This window comes from Carassius carassius, chromosome 13, assembly GCF_963082965.1.
Source record: "Carassius carassius chromosome 13, fCarCar2.1, whole genome shotgun sequence".
Classification (NCBI taxonomy): Eukaryota; Metazoa; Chordata; class Actinopteri; order Cypriniformes; family Cyprinidae; genus Carassius; species Carassius carassius.
In genome coordinates this window covers 33659781-33675935 of record NC_081767.1, presented here as the reverse complement: position 1 = coordinate 33675935, position 16155 = coordinate 33659781, and the positions used below count along the sequence as shown (strand labels likewise).

At 33.2% G+C, this 16155-nt stretch overlaps 1 protein-coding gene across 2 annotated transcripts in view; it reads left to right on the top strand.

The window, feature by feature from the left end:
* Window positions 1-7969, top strand: part of LOC132156402 (carbohydrate sulfotransferase 8-like) — a 102909-nt gene extending 94940 nt beyond the window's left edge. Inside the window, exons 2-3 of one of the 2 annotated variants that reach the window (XM_059565406.1) lie at window positions 5418-5452; window positions 6559-7969. In XM_059565406.1, coding sequence (XP_059421389.1) covers window positions 5418-5452; window positions 6559-7611 — 1088 coding nt within the window. In that variant the 3' untranslated portion in view covers window positions 7612-7969. Of the gene's footprint in view, window positions 1-5238; window positions 5453-6558 lie in introns of those variants that run through there. The other variant, XM_059565405.1, reaches the window with a different exon arrangement.
* Window positions 7970-16155: the final 8186 nt, after the last annotated feature.

The window sequence follows — 16155 nt, the reverse complement described above, 5'->3', positions numbered from 1 at the left end:
ACCGTGGGTGTGCATAATACAAAAAAAAAAAAAAGGCAAATGGTGCTTTTTTTTAAAGAACTAGTTAATAAAGTTATTTGGGGAAGGAAAGTCAAGGCAAGTTATTTGTGGAAGCACATAAAGGTTCAGATGATGCCTTTGAGCTTTTGTCATGCTGACAATGTAACGGATCCTATGAAGTTTCTGTTTCTGTTATTATTGTTCTCTGTATCTGTGCTGAGCGGCACATCATACCGTCATCTGACAGGACGCTTGTTGCTACGGGAAACCTCTCATTAACACGTCTTGATGATCATAGATGATACAGTAAACATGACTGAGGTTTAGAGAAATACTCTGATGCACAAGAGTCAGGAAGATTCTGTAGAGTCACACCGTTTGCTTCTGATGAGTTTGTCTGACCCCCTTTGGAGAAAAGCGTCGTCCAGACATGCAGAAGGAAATTCAGCTGATGCACAGAAGCGCTGTGAGAATAGGAAATGGAGAAACGGCAGGCTGTGTGTGAGATGGGACGCACACAGGGTTATAGCTGGAAGAGGAGTGGGATTTGATTGCTTGTGCATGAGAACTTTATGATTTTTTTAAAAGTAGAATTGTTTATTTATGAATGAATATCATTATTCATATTATAATGATTTCTGAAGATCATGTGACACTGAAGACTGGAGGAATGATGCTGAAAATACAGCTGTGCATCACATAAATAAATTACATTTTACAATATATTCACATAGAAAACAGTTATTTTAAATAGTAATAATATTTCACATTTTTACTGTATTTTTTTGATCAAATAAATGCAGGTTCAGTGAGCAGAAGAGACTTCTTTCACAATTTTTTGAAAGCAATGTATTCATTTTTCATGCTGAAAAGTATGCATTTTTTATGATTAGATATCACATCATTTGCCTAAAAAAATGTAACATTAAATTCTATGAACAGTTCACTGTCAAAAATTATTTTTTAAGTATTTTGTTGAGATGTGCATCACTCCATTGTTGGCTTAGCATCATAATAAGGTCGAACTCTATTGCAGTCAGTTGTGATTCTCATGGTTTGTTGCCTATGTGTAGAGTGTTGGAAATGAGTCACATATAGGATTCAGTGACTGTGCAGACAGCAGACACTGAAGCAGGCCACTAGGGTTTGGAACAAAGGATAGAAGGCACAGAATGAGAGGGTGTGATTACTCTAAAGGTTACTTAGTGATGAGAGCCAGTCAGACAGGGATTGTGTGCAGCACTCGGCCCGTCACTATTGATCAAACACACTGTCATTACTTACTGGAGGTCAGCCTTGTGCTATTTTTACGAGGCTGTGATTTTGTTCTGTGTTTTTATACCCGTCACTTGCTGGAGTTGGTGTTTCAGCCCTCTGGGAGATGCCAGCGAACCACAGACACCACAGACAGCGAGACAGAGCTTCACCTGATGGCACTGAGGGTTATTTTGGTCCGGATGCATCACTGCTCTGCGTATCCCATGATGCCGTTGGTCACCCGCTGTCATTAGCACTCAGAGACCCAGAGGGAACGGTCTCTGCTGTTCTAGAACATCACGTACGCACCTGACACACAGTGCAGATTCAGCACTACCAATCCATGAGTTATAGGAGCCTAACATTTCAATATATGTTGTAAATATATAATATTTAATAAAGTTTTATGCATGCATGTGTGTGTGTGTGGGTGTATAAGTGTACTGTATATATATATATATATATATATATATATATATATATATATATATATACACACACATTTTCTGCAATATTTAATCATTTGTAAATATATTTAAAATACAAATATTAAATATTGCTTTCTTATAATAAAGTAGACATTGCTCACAAAATTATTTAAAATATTTTAAGTAGTATTTAATAGTTTGTAAGTGTATGTATTATTAAATATTGTTTTATAATGTATACGTATTAATTATTATTTTTATTTCATTTTTTATATTTCAAGCAATTATATTTCACATTTTGTAAATATACATATATATATATATATATATATATATATATATATATAAAATATTAAATCAATACAAATATTAAAATAATGTTTACACGCTACTAAATAAGCTATTAAAAATTCATATTTTTCTTTATTATTATATTATTGTTTTATTTATTTTAATTAATATAATATTTTGTACATATTATATATGTATGTGTGTGTGTGTGTGTGTATATATATATATATATATATATATATATATATATATTATTAAATTATATAGTTAGTAAAACATTAATAAAATATATAACAATATTTTTATATATGCAAAATATTAAATATTGTTTATAATGTTAATATTTAGTAAATGTAAATTTACAGTATATTCAATATTGTTTAACAATGTGTGTACATATACTACAGTATGTGTGTATATTTAATTTCTACTTTAGTTTAATTCTCATTCTGCATTCTGTTTGTTTCCTCAGTTCAATTTCAGTGTTAATCCAGGAATTTAATTTAAAGGTTTTCTCAGTGGCACTGGTAATGATACAGGCCTTACAGACACAGACTGACTGACAGCGCAGGCATGAAGCCCAGCATCACCAGAGGGCAGCTAACACACACACACAAAAAGACCAGAAATTCTGCCGGAAACACAGCCTGCAGCACGTGTGTGTGTGTGTGTGTGTGTGTGTGTGTGTGTGTGTGTGTGTGTGTGTGTGTGTGTGTGTGTGTGTGAGCACCCTGAATGGAATGAATGGAGGAGACTGTGGTGCTGGAGAGGGAAGTTCTGCTGTAATATCACCCTGAGATCAAGTTTGCATAATGCATGATAATAATAAAATTATATATATATATATATATATATATATATCCTCTCAAACGGCGATATATTATTGTCTCATTATGTTGCATCTGAATAGAGTTTGTGTAAAAATGGATTGAAATCCAGTTATTTTGAGTGCACTACATTGTATCTCATGCATGCATACATTTCGTCATATATGCATAAGTCATCCAGGTATTTCAGAAAGTTTGCATAAACTGTTCTATTCACAGTATTATTACTGCATATTGGAGAAATAATATGCATTGTAGAGTTGTTTGCTTGTTTTATTAATTAATGCATTCATTCATTTCGTCGCTTTCCTAAGCTAAGCATCACTGTGCTGTTCCATTGCAAGGGATCAAATGTATGATATTCAAATTTTCAAAAAGGGAAAAGTACGTAACAAAATAGCAATGTGCTAAAAGCAATCCCACATCATTCAGCGATGATTTCTGCACATGCAAACACCTTCGGAAATGTACTTTTCTTTTGTAGTTATTATGTAATGTGTGTCAGCTGATACAAGGTTAAAATCTCTGCCCTTCAGTCAGAAGTTATGAAGATCTCGGGAGTAAATCAAGCGCATCATTCTTCCCAGCATGCATGTGGAATGACAAGGTGTTTCTCAGCCCTCTCTCTGATGTCTTTAAAGAGCAGTGTGTGTCAGGTGTCTGCAGCTGCTCTCTCTGTTGTTTCAGTGTGTCTAGAGTCGTTTGAGGAGATCTCCTGTCACAGTGTGAGGGGGTCGCGATGAGTCAAGAGCTCTTTTGCATTTTAATCAACTGCTTGCCAATTAACAGCTCCATCTAAGTTTTTCTGCACAGTGTAGTTTGTTTAGCCTGTGCCTCACTTCTGACAGAACCCAGTTTGCAATTTACTGCTGAAGATTTCACTCGCAAACAACCTGCACTTCTGCTGTACGATCGCACCGTATTAGATAGTTTAAAATAATTACGATTTTTTTTTTATCTTAATTTTGTTATCAAGGTGTATGTGTGCATGTGCATCCATATGATGTCGGTCTGAAAAATCATGTTTCTTGCACATCTCGTGTTTCATTACAGTCAGATCTAAATATGTGAAGACTTGCTTGTGCTGGTCTTGATGAATTCACTACATGCACACGCCACTTAAAGGTACAGTTCACCCAAATATAAAAATGTCCAGTAAATGGGTGCCGTCAGAATGAGAGTCCAAACAGTGTTGTCTCTCTTGTCAAAATCCAGCCACATGTTTGTTTTGGCTTGTAAATGGTGCTTGATCTGTGCAGATTTGTCTCCTGATTCAGACCAGACTTATTATTATGGATACAGGACTCGATAAATTAGAGGAAAAACACTGAAAAAATTATGAATTTGTTTCTTACAAACACACAGATTTTGTCTTCTCCAGATGTTCACTGATGGACTGGAGTGCTGTGGATTATTGTGATGTTTTTATCAGCTGTTTGGACTCTCATTCTGACGGCACCCATTCACTGCAGAGCAAGTGATGCAATGCTACATTTCTCCAAATCTGACAAAGAAACAAACTCATCCTGATTTCAGATGGCCTTAAGGTTGAGTAAATCTTCAGCAAATGTTCATTTTGGGATGAACTTTTCCTTTAATTCAGCACTTCAACACTGAACAGGTTTCTTTTAGTCACCAGCCTCTGTAATTGAATACTGCAGGATATAACGAAGCTAAAATACCTGCAAAATATTTCCCATTTTTTGATCCAGACGGACATTAATACAATGTTTAAAGATTTTTTAAAGACTTTTTGTGTTCTTCAGGTTGCCATAGGTTGAATAGGTGTCTCTCTACACGGTATATTGTATGCCATATAATTTGTGTGCGTGTGTGTGTGTGTGTGTATGTGTGTGTGTGTGTGTTTGTGTATACATAACCATATTTTGGGGACAGATTTGCACCCAAAAGTGAGCAAAACCTGTCAAATTCTCCTAAAACCTCCATTTGGGGACACCCTCATTTGTAAAAAAAGTTTTAAAAGTGTATAACTATCTGTATATAAAAACAATAGAAGTCTATTTATTGTTTCCATTTAGACAGCTAAGTGTGTGTGTGTGTGTCTGTGTGTCTGTGTATGTGCGTGCATGTGTGTGTTTGTGTGTGTGTGTGTGTGTGTGTGTGTGTGTGTGTGTGTGTGTGTGTGTGTGTGTGTGTGTGTGTGTGTGTGTGTGTGTGTATGTGCGTGCATGTGTGTGTTTGTGTGTGTGTGCTTCTCAATTAAATGTTTGAAACAAAGTAACATGGTTATGCATGGAAAGCTCTAATTATTGAATGTTTCTCATTCACTCTGTAATTACAGAATAAGCGCTTTGAAATGCTGGAGATTGTTTAAATGGAATGAGAAAGACGCAGCATGTGGCCTTTATGTGTGTTGTTGTGTGCGCACACACACAGACACACACACACATGATGCACACACACACACACATACATGTTCAATTAAGACATGCTTTTTTGTTCTGAATGATCTCTGATGCATGTTTAAGTTGAACTGTTTTTAAAGAGGATGCATGTCATTATTAATATGCAGAATCCATTATGCGTATCAAACATTTTTACTATATTGCATTTGCACACACAGCTAATCTGTCTGTCTCTGTCTGTCTTTCAGGTGTGAAGTTCAGAGGAAGCACTCTGTCCAGGCAGGTGAGAAGATGCAGATGTTCTTATTTAGTTTCTATTCTTCACTGCGGTGTTATTCAGAAGCACACGTGACAGTATTAAGCATCTTCTCCTGTCATCTCTTCTCTCATGCCCTCATATTGTCCCGAAGCAAGGGGCAGATGTAACCTGGCGTCACTAATCAAATGAACCCTGAACTCATAATAAACGAATCACCTCGTTAATAATTTATGATTATTCATTTAATTGACTTTATTGCACCTTAGTGAATTCAAATGAGAAGTTAAATCTATATTTGCCACAGGCGACATGTTTTGGAAATCAGGTGACGTCGAGAATTAAGCCAAAATCCTCATCAATTAGCAGATTAGAGATATTCAGAGAGCGTCACAGAGCACAGATGATCTGTGATGAGACACATCCATCCGGCGGAGCTCAGGAAGATCATATACGGGTGAACGGCTCCATCTGATGGCTACAGAATACACCAAGAGAACTATATTTAATATATTTACTTTATCCTAATATATATATATATATATATATATATATATGTAATCCCAAATTCTCATAAATGTTATACATCCATTTTTAATTTGGACTTTTAGGTTCTCATTATTCTAATATTGATTAAAATCATCCTATCTGAACACAATGATTTTGTTTTAATTCAAATCTAAATTAATTGAATTCAGTGCTATAAATACCACCATAATGTATTAATACTTCACAATTAAAATAATTCATTATTATATTTTTTCTTTACATTTAAAATACTAAGAATTTGTGAGAAAATGAATCAAAAATTATGAAAACAAATTAAAAATGTCATCTTAAATAATTAATTTGGAGTGAAATATAACAGAATAAATATATTCATTTATTATAATGAAAATATAGATTTATTTAAAATTATGATAATTAATAAAAAAAACTATGTCAAATATTTTTTGAGTGAAATATAAAATAATAAATACATTTCCCTCTTATACTGTCAATATATATTTATTTTAAATTATGATCATTTAAAAAAATATTTTTTTTTATTTTTTTGAGTGAAATATAACAATAAACATATTCCTCTTATGATGTGAGTGTGCTTCATTGGTTTGTATTATGTGTGTTTGAAGGAGCAGTGCGCTCAGTTCAGTGACCGAGTCAACCAGCGATCAGAGGAGGGCGATACCTACCCCATCTCACCAATGCAGCTGCCAGATTCCCAGTGGAACCGAGAATCTGCAACACCGGGGTCCCAGGAGCACGACCCGAGCCCTCAACAGGTCACCAAACGCCACCGGAAACTATTAAAGACCAGCCCTGTGCTGAGACCCCACTCCAACTCTTCACAGTCACCATCATCTCCATCACAGGAGTCCCGTCGGCGGATCATACGGGACGTCTGCAGGAAATATCGGAGTAATATTTCACGGACGATAACGCCACATCACGTCTCGCGGATTTACGTGGAGGACCGTCACAAACTGCTGTACTGCGAGGTGCCTAAAGCCGGATGCTCCAACTGGAAGAGAATCCTGATGGTTTTGGCCGGCATCGCCAACTCTACGCGAGAAATCAATCACGTGGCCGTTCATTATGACAACCACCTGAAACGCCTGGACAGCTTCGACCATCAAGGCATCACGAAGCGTTTAGAGACGTACACCAAAGTCCTCTTCGTCCGAGAGCCGATGGAGCGACTGGTGTCTGCATTCAGGGACAAATTCGAGAGCCCCAATTCCTACTACCATCCCGTCTTCGGAAAGCCCATCATCTCCAAATACAGGGTGAATGCATCGCAGGCGGCTCTGAAGACGGGAAGCGGCGTGACCTTTCGAGAGTTCATGCACTATCTTTTAGACGTGCATCGTCCCGTGGGAATGGACATCCATTGGGAAGCGGCCAACCAGCTCTGTAGCCCATGCCATCTTCACTACGACTTCATCGGGAAAGTCGAGACCTTGGAAGAAGACGCCAACTTTCTTTTACGAAAGATCGGTGCGCCGGAGAACCTGTCGTACCCCTCGTTCAAAGACGGGAACCCCAAAGCGGCCAGAACTTCTACTCAGATCACACAGCATTATTTTTCGCAGCTGAACGCGTCTGAGCGCCAGCGGGCGTATGACTTCTACTACATGGACTACTTGATGTTTAACTACTCCAAACCTTATAAAGACCTGTACTGACGCTCGTGCTTTAACCGCTGGTTACCTGTCCGTCATCTGATCAGTGCTTCAGAGACTAATTACACTAATCCATAATTACACAATCTCAGCCATCAATAACCCGGAGCACATCACTCATTTACATAAATGGCTCTTTATTTGCCTCTAAAAGTGTCCTAACCAGAACAGAATAAATGTTCATGTTAATTTAAAAACTCACAGACAAATATCAAATGTTTATTATACAGATACACTACCATTAAGAGTTTGGGCTCAATAAGATTTTAGTTAAATATATGTTTATTCATAAAAATTGATTTTAAAAAGATAGTTTTTCAAATAAATGCTGTTCTTTTGACCTTTCCGTTCATCAAAGAATCCTGAAAAAAGTGTATCACAAATATCTTCACAAATATTTCTTCTTCACATTAAAATAATGGAGGAAATAATTTTTTTTTTTTTTTTTGTATTTTTCTGTATGTGAAATTTAACTCTCTCTGTATATACTTGAATTTATAAGAAATATTATTGATAACAAAAAAAGTTAAGTTAATTTTTCATCAATTGTATTTTTAGAGATTAATAAAAAAATTATTTTTACTTTTTTTCAACAATTTTAATAATCAGAAATGTTTATTGAGCAGAAAATCAGTATATTATTCTGATTTCTGAAGATCATGTGACACTGAAGACTGGAGGAATGATGCTGAAAATACAGCGGAGCATCACATAAATAAATTACACTTTAATAGATATTTACTTAGAAAACAATTATTTTAAATTATAATAATATTTCACAATTTCTACTGCATTTTGGTCAAATAAATAATGAAGCTTCAGTGAACGGCAGAGTCTTCTTTCAAAAACATTCAAAATTCACCAAACTCTTGAATGGTAGTCTATGAAGGTGGGATTTTGGACCAATGAGATGTCACTGTGGGCGGGGCTACACTAACCAGTAACCAGATGATTGACAGAATATCTCAGTTTAGGACAGAAACTCAGATTAAGAAAAGTGTTGCTTTGTTGTGTCAAGCCTGTTACGTTACACTGGTCCAAAAACTGTATTCACAGCATAACTGTAGAAAAGGGCAACATCTGTGAGAGTAAAACGACTCTCTAATGTTATAGCTTTCATCTCTTACAAAAAATACCACGGTTTTATTATGTTAGCATGGTACTCTTTGCAAAAAAGTGCGTGCAGTGAAGGTATCACATGGTATAACTAGTGATTTGAAACATACCATGGTGTACTATGGTATTTCAGGGTACTTCCAAGAATACAATCGCACAGCACATGTTACAAAACCATAGTACCATGATAGTTTTTTGTAAATACTATAGTATGTGACTATTGTAAAACAACACCACTATAAAGTACATGAATATAGTAATCATGATCAATTAATACCATGGTATTTTTAAAGGGTTTTTCCTGTATATATATTAAGATGATCACTAACTTCCCTTTAGTAAACACACTCGATCCTCCTCCACTAACTATACTGATATTTTCAGATAAATCTATAATCTATCTAAAATTGTAAAAAGGGCATTCAGAGGATTATATTTTTCTATGTATTTGTAAAACGGCTTTAGATGTGATCGATGCTTTTGTGCTAATTCATCTCTGAAGTCACCGACTGCCTGTTGGGTTTGTGAGGATGAAATTATCTGTGCATTAGATCCTTAAACTGTGTGTGTGTGTGTGTGTGTGTGTGTGTGTGTGTGTGTGTGTGTGTGTGTGTGTGTGTGTGTGTTTCTAACACACTGATGTCTTGTACATGAGCTTATTTCCAAACACAGACACAGAACTGAACAGATTTTATCCAATGCAAAATGCACAGTTTAAGAGCTATATATGATGAGCATAATATATTTTTATTTTATTTTATTAGAGATCACAGAGAGTAGACGTAAGATGATGTGTTTCACAGTAAAGACTGAATCAGCTTTATAACCGTGTGTGTTTCTTCTGTTACCTGAGTCCCTCACACTTCTTTAAGAATACGTTTATAAATATATACAGTATATATAAATATATATAGATCTATATAATATCACACATACAGTAACTGGTGAATGTATAACTGTTGTTGGTGCAAAACTGTACAAATCCATATGATCTATACGCCCTCTGCCTTATTTGACACTGCCAGTGTTTCAGGAAGAGCTGCAGTTGCAGACTGACAGTGAATAAACATTTTGTCTTTGGCCTTTTTCTGTCTTTTTCATGTGTCTTGTCTTGGCTTAAATGTGTTTTTATGAACAGTGTACATCAGGTGACGTTTGGATCATAATATAAACAATTCTGCATTATTTCATAAATAAATGCAAAATATATATTTATATTGCATTTTCCAGTACCATATAATTGTATTTATATATATCAGAATTAAAAATAAAATATTTCTCTAATATTTAATTTTACAAGAACTGACCTATTTATATAAAAATACATAAATTATTACAAAATTATTTGGTATTTATTTATATATATATATATATATATATATATATATATATGTATATAGGTACATGTTTTTGATGTCGTTGATGTCTAAAAAATAAATAAAAGAAAATCAATATTGTAATATAAACAGGTAAATTCTATGAGTTTTGATGTCTTCTAAATTAAGTACTAGAAAAATATTTGTAATAATTTTTAAACATATATTAGGTCAGTTCTTTTAAAATTATGTTAGTAAAAAAATACTTGATGCTTTTTTATTTTAATGTTAATTTTAAGATTAAGCACTAGACAAAAAATACTGAATTTTATAATAATTTATATATGTAATTTAGATTTCAACATTTTATTAAGTACTAGAAATATTTATGTATATTTTTTAATAGTTTACATTTTATATATAACTAGCTACAATTTCAGTGTTTTGGTGTCTTAAAGATTTAGGTCTATTGAAAAAATACAAAATAATTTTGTAATAATTTATGTATTTTTATATAAATAGGTCAGTTCTTTTAAAATTAAATATTAGAGAAGAAATATTTTATTTTTAATTCTGATATTTAATTTTAGGATTAAGTGCTAGACAAATATTACTTCATTCATAATAATTTCATCCCATATGTTAATATAAATGGGTGAATTACCTATTTTGATGTATTTTAAATTAAGTACTAGGAAAAAAATCGTTAATTTGTATATTTTAATGTAAACTGATAAAGTGTCTGTTTTTGTTGGTTTGTTGTTATTCAGATGGAAAATAGGTATTTTGAATTGCAATGATATTTTACAATATTACTGATTTTACTGTATTTTAAATCAAATAATGCAGCCTCGGTGAGCAGAAGAGACTTCTTTTTAAACAATAAAATGTAGTCTAGATGAATGATGGAGCTTTAATTCCACATGCTCTCTAGTGCACACGTGACTAAAGGTGAAGGTGTAATGGTGAACAGTAGCCACACGGTGGCAGCACTGCTGCGTCAATCTGATTCCATAATTAAATTATAAAACAATTACTTTATAATGACATATAGCAGGTCAAATCAAAATCATAACATATTAAGACATATGGGATTAAAATTGACCAGAATTTTAAAGTCAAAATTATCATGAAAATTTTACTTGTGTTGACCTCATAAATATGATAAATTGGACTCATCTCATAAATATCACATTATATGTCATAATTTCATAATATGACTTAGTATGTCATCATTTCGACTTTTCATCTCATAAGTAGGACTTTCATGTCATCATTTTTTACTTTTAAGTTACATTTGTAGTGGCAGCATTGTTAAATTGCATGCTTAAAAGAACATAATTGTCATATGATGAGAAAAGAAGTAGTGGTAATGGTGAGTTTTGGGGTCATATCGGGGCGTCTGCGGGAGGTCTGGGGCTCTCCATCAGTCTCTCTGACAGGCTTCTGTGGGGGGCCCAACCTTCCCATCAGATGAATGGATCTCCCTCACAGGACTGCATTAATACTGCATCATCCAATGAGCTCCCGAGGAGCCAATCAGACAGCAGCTATCAAAGACACGCCCACAGACAGACAGACAGGTGATTTGTAAGCAGTTCTGACCTGATATCTGACCGACAGAAGACACTGATGGTTTGATTAATTATCTGCACCTTCATGTTCATGTCCTGAGCAATAAAAGAGCAATATCATAAGAGCAGATTCACTGAAACATATTCTGTCCACCAGGTTTGTCTATTAATGTGCTGAATTATTTGCCTTAAAGAAGCCAATTTAATTCACATAAGAGAAGAAAAACATCTTGCTTTGGTAAATCATAATTATCATAATTTATCATAATTTTGACTTTTCATCTCGTAAATATGACTGATGTATAATATCATATTTGATTTTTTGTCATGATTTTGACTTTTAGTTTCAAATTTTACTTTGATTATTTTATGAATTACTTTATTTTTTATATTATTTGACTTCATCTCATAAATAGAATTTAATGTCAATTATCATTTTGATGTTTAGATTTTTTTTAATGTGTTTGTATTCTCAGAAATATGACTTGGTATGTCATAACTGTGACTTTTTCATAATAATACATTTTTAACTCATAATTTTGATGCAGAATTGATGTATACATTTTCATCATAATTAACAATTTTTATGTCATAATATCAACATTTCATCTCATAAACTGGACTTTTTATGTATTTTTATTCTCATAAATATGAATTAGTATTACATATTTTTGTCTTCATGTCCATCATGGACTTTTATCTCATAATTTTGAGTTTAACCCCTTAACTGTCACTCACATTTTTATTTTAATGACTTTTCATCTCATAAATATGACAAATGTCATTATTTTACAGTATGTCATAAGGATTTTCTAAAATTCTATGTTTTATGTCATGCATTTTTATTTATTCATTATTCATCACTTTATCTCTTAAAAATATTACTTTCTTGTGACATAATTATCACTTTTTAATATGATTTACCTTTTAAATAATTACATGCATTTTAACAATTTGAATAATAACAATAACTTACATGATATATATATACTAATTAACTGTTTTAAACTCAAGCACACAGCTGTACAAACACGTGCATGTTTTCTCTGACAGCTTCACATCAGGCCTTTGAATAGGTTCAGATAACCATAAAATAATAATAGGAGACGCTGAAACGCAGGGCTGAAAATAGGGGCTCAAAGCTTCCGGCGTGACTATTAACGACACCTGCTTTAGCGCCCGAAGGCCTGATTGTTATTCTTATAGGGTCATGCATTAATGCATATGCGCTCATTTACATACACGCCCCCCTCGCCGTCTGCATTCCCATATCTGAGTGATTATTCCTTTTGCTGGCTATAACTCAAAAGCAGCATTAGTCAAAATATCAGAAAACAGTTGATTATGGCATGCTGCAAACATGGCATCCATCACTGTGACATTTAAAGAAAGGCGAAAAGCAAAGATTGGATATGTTTCCTCATCAATATGGAGATGCTGCGTTAATTTTTGAAAAGCCATTGTTGGCTTTTATTGCTTTTATAGGCGTTCTGCATGCCGTCGCCCAGAGCCATGGATTCATCAGAGACAGATGCACAACGATGAGCTGGAGAAGCCTTTCTGATGTTCTCATGACAGAAACATTCACTCTAAATACCAGACAAAATCTATCATACACCAAGACATAAATCTGAAATTCAGAATCCAACTATCGATTCATAAGTGTGAATGGGAACTGAATTGGCCATCGTGTTCTGTAGAGCTGCTTTATAGCTGGATTGAATTTGTGTATAACTGGGGAACTTTACACAGTTAATGAACTGAACTGAATCAACACGGCAGACTTTGGATCTGTCTCTTGTTTGAAGTTTGCATCACTGATTCTGTTACTTTCTGTGAAGCCGCTTTAAAACAATCTTTATTGTGTGCAATTCAAAGAAATTAAACAGTAGAATTGTATAGTAACATGCAAACTATGAATTTTTGCCATCAGCTAATGTATATATATATATATATATATATATATAAATAGGTAATATCTTATGTCTGTGTAATTCTATACAGTTTTACAGTAATTATGTATTTAATTATTTCTGCCACTTAAAAAAATCATGCTTTGGCAAGCTTTTGGCTAATTATGACAAAAATTCTTTATTATGATCTATAATAGAAGTGATGACAAAAAGTCATAATTATGATATATTATAGAAATTATGACAAAATAAATATAAATTATTTATTTAAAAAAAAGATATTTAATTGACATAAATCCAAATGGCACAATCTAAATAAAAATTATGATATAAAAACTGATATCCATAATTAAGACATAAAGACCAAAAAAAAAAAAAATTATGACATATAAGTCATATATATGAAACAAATGTTTCACCCCATTTTGACATTTCTCTAATACAGTGTTTTCATACATATTAAAAATGTATTTCAAAAATAAGTTGAATATACTATGAATCTGTGAAATGCAGAAATGTAAATATAAAGTTCAATAATAATTCTAACCAAGCCTAAAATCAAGAAATTGCTGGCCAATGTAACGTTTCACCACATACAACTTTAATATCAGGAACAAGTAAATAAAGAGACAAAATAAAACAGTTGAAGCCTCCTTTAAACTTCTAAAGAAACACAGAATTTTCTTTTAAGGGACGAAAAAAAACTGAGGACTGATGGAGGACTCTGCTGTGGAGTTTGGCATCATTTCTAGTGGAACATCATTTCTTCTCATCTTCATGAACTGAGTTCTGGAAACCGTCTCCTGCTGAGCGTCTTCATGTGGCTTTAAACATCTTCTGATCAGACCTCGGCCTGACATCAACGTGACGCTCTTAATGAGGTTCAGCGGCACACAGACTTTGTGGCAGAATCCAAACTCTGCCATATTTAAAACATTACAGACAACTACATGGAAACTGTACAGATTAGATTTCTAGTTACATGAAGGTTACATTATGATTTTCTCAGAACCTTTTCCACATGCCTTCATCAGACTTTTTTTCCCACTTTTTACCTTGTGCATGTTTTTTTTTACTGTTTTATACTCTTGTAAATCATAAAATATGATTATATTTTAAAAACTATGATGATTTAAACTGGATTTTTTTAACTAAACCAATTTTTTTTAAATCATCACTTGAAATAAAATAAACATTAACTGAAATAAATGTAAAAAAAAAAAATCTATTAGCCAAGGAAACATTTTATATTTTAATTTAGTAAAATAACGAAACTGAAACAGAAAAATATATTAATGATATAAAAAATATGTGTTTTTTAATGCACTACAAAAAAATTACTAAAACTTAAAAATGAAATGGAAAAATTACTAAAAACCGAAGTGAAAATGGAAAATAAGAAACTAATATTTTCTCTAAGTTACACTGAATGTAAACATGATTTATTTCAATATTATTATTTATAATTTCCGTATATATTAGGTTTATTATTTATTAAGTTGAAAACTCTTTTATTCACATTTGATTAGTGACTATTATATATGAACTTATTTTTATTATTGACTCTAGAATAGAAAAAAAAAAATTCTTATTCGTTTTATACCATAACTTTTCTAAACATTCAAAACTCTTAAAACTTTCTTTGTATTTCCAGGTTTAAACATGTTGTACTTTCAGATTTCCAGACTTTTTATTTGACTGAACATTGTTTTATTTGCCTATTAAATACTCTTCTTCTTCATCATTATCATCACTTTTCTGTGAATATCACTCTCAGCTTTCACTCGGATCAGCACAGGGAATCTGCACAGCAAAACCCATAAATTACAGGAATTAACTGATGGCAACTAAAACACCCGAGGGCAACTTTGTAAGCTGTTTAAATCTGTAAACGTACACCATCTTCTGCACACGGCTGTAATTGAAGGCACTGCAGGGCTGTTGTATTAATGAAGGGGGAACTACAAACTGCATTCCTGCTAAATTTGTAAGAAAACTGTGTCTGATACCTGCTGGATCATAAATTTGAAAGAAACTCATTTGATAAAAAACGGTTCCATTGTGACAACTTACCCCATATAGTGTAACAACATGTGTTGCTATTGGGGCATGTTGTCACAGAAGGTCAATGTGTTTTATGTTAATGAAATGAAAGTTGTAAAGAAATTGTCTCTGAAACTGTATTGCCATGAGCTCTGTATAAGAATCATATTTTAATTTCCACTGTGACAACTTATCGCATTTAGTGTGACGGCATGTATTGCTATTGGGGCATGTTGTCACAAAAGGTCAGAATGTGTTTAATGACCTCAGTAGTATTTTGGAAATGTTCAGTAGTAAAGAAATTACTTCTGAAGCTTAATTGCCATGAGTATTGCAGAACAGTACTGCAAAAGGATGTATTATTATTAATGCATTAGGAAATCATTGCTAGTTGAATGCTTTCAATTGTGACAACTTGCCCCATGTAATGTAACAGCATGTGTTCCCATTGGGGCATGTTGTCACAAAAGGTTAAATTAACTCATTTTGTAAATGTACAGTGCTGCAGTATTTTTTTGTACTTGAGAGATGTTATTATTTGTGTCTATATATAAACTGATACAGACGTGATACAGAAACTGATTA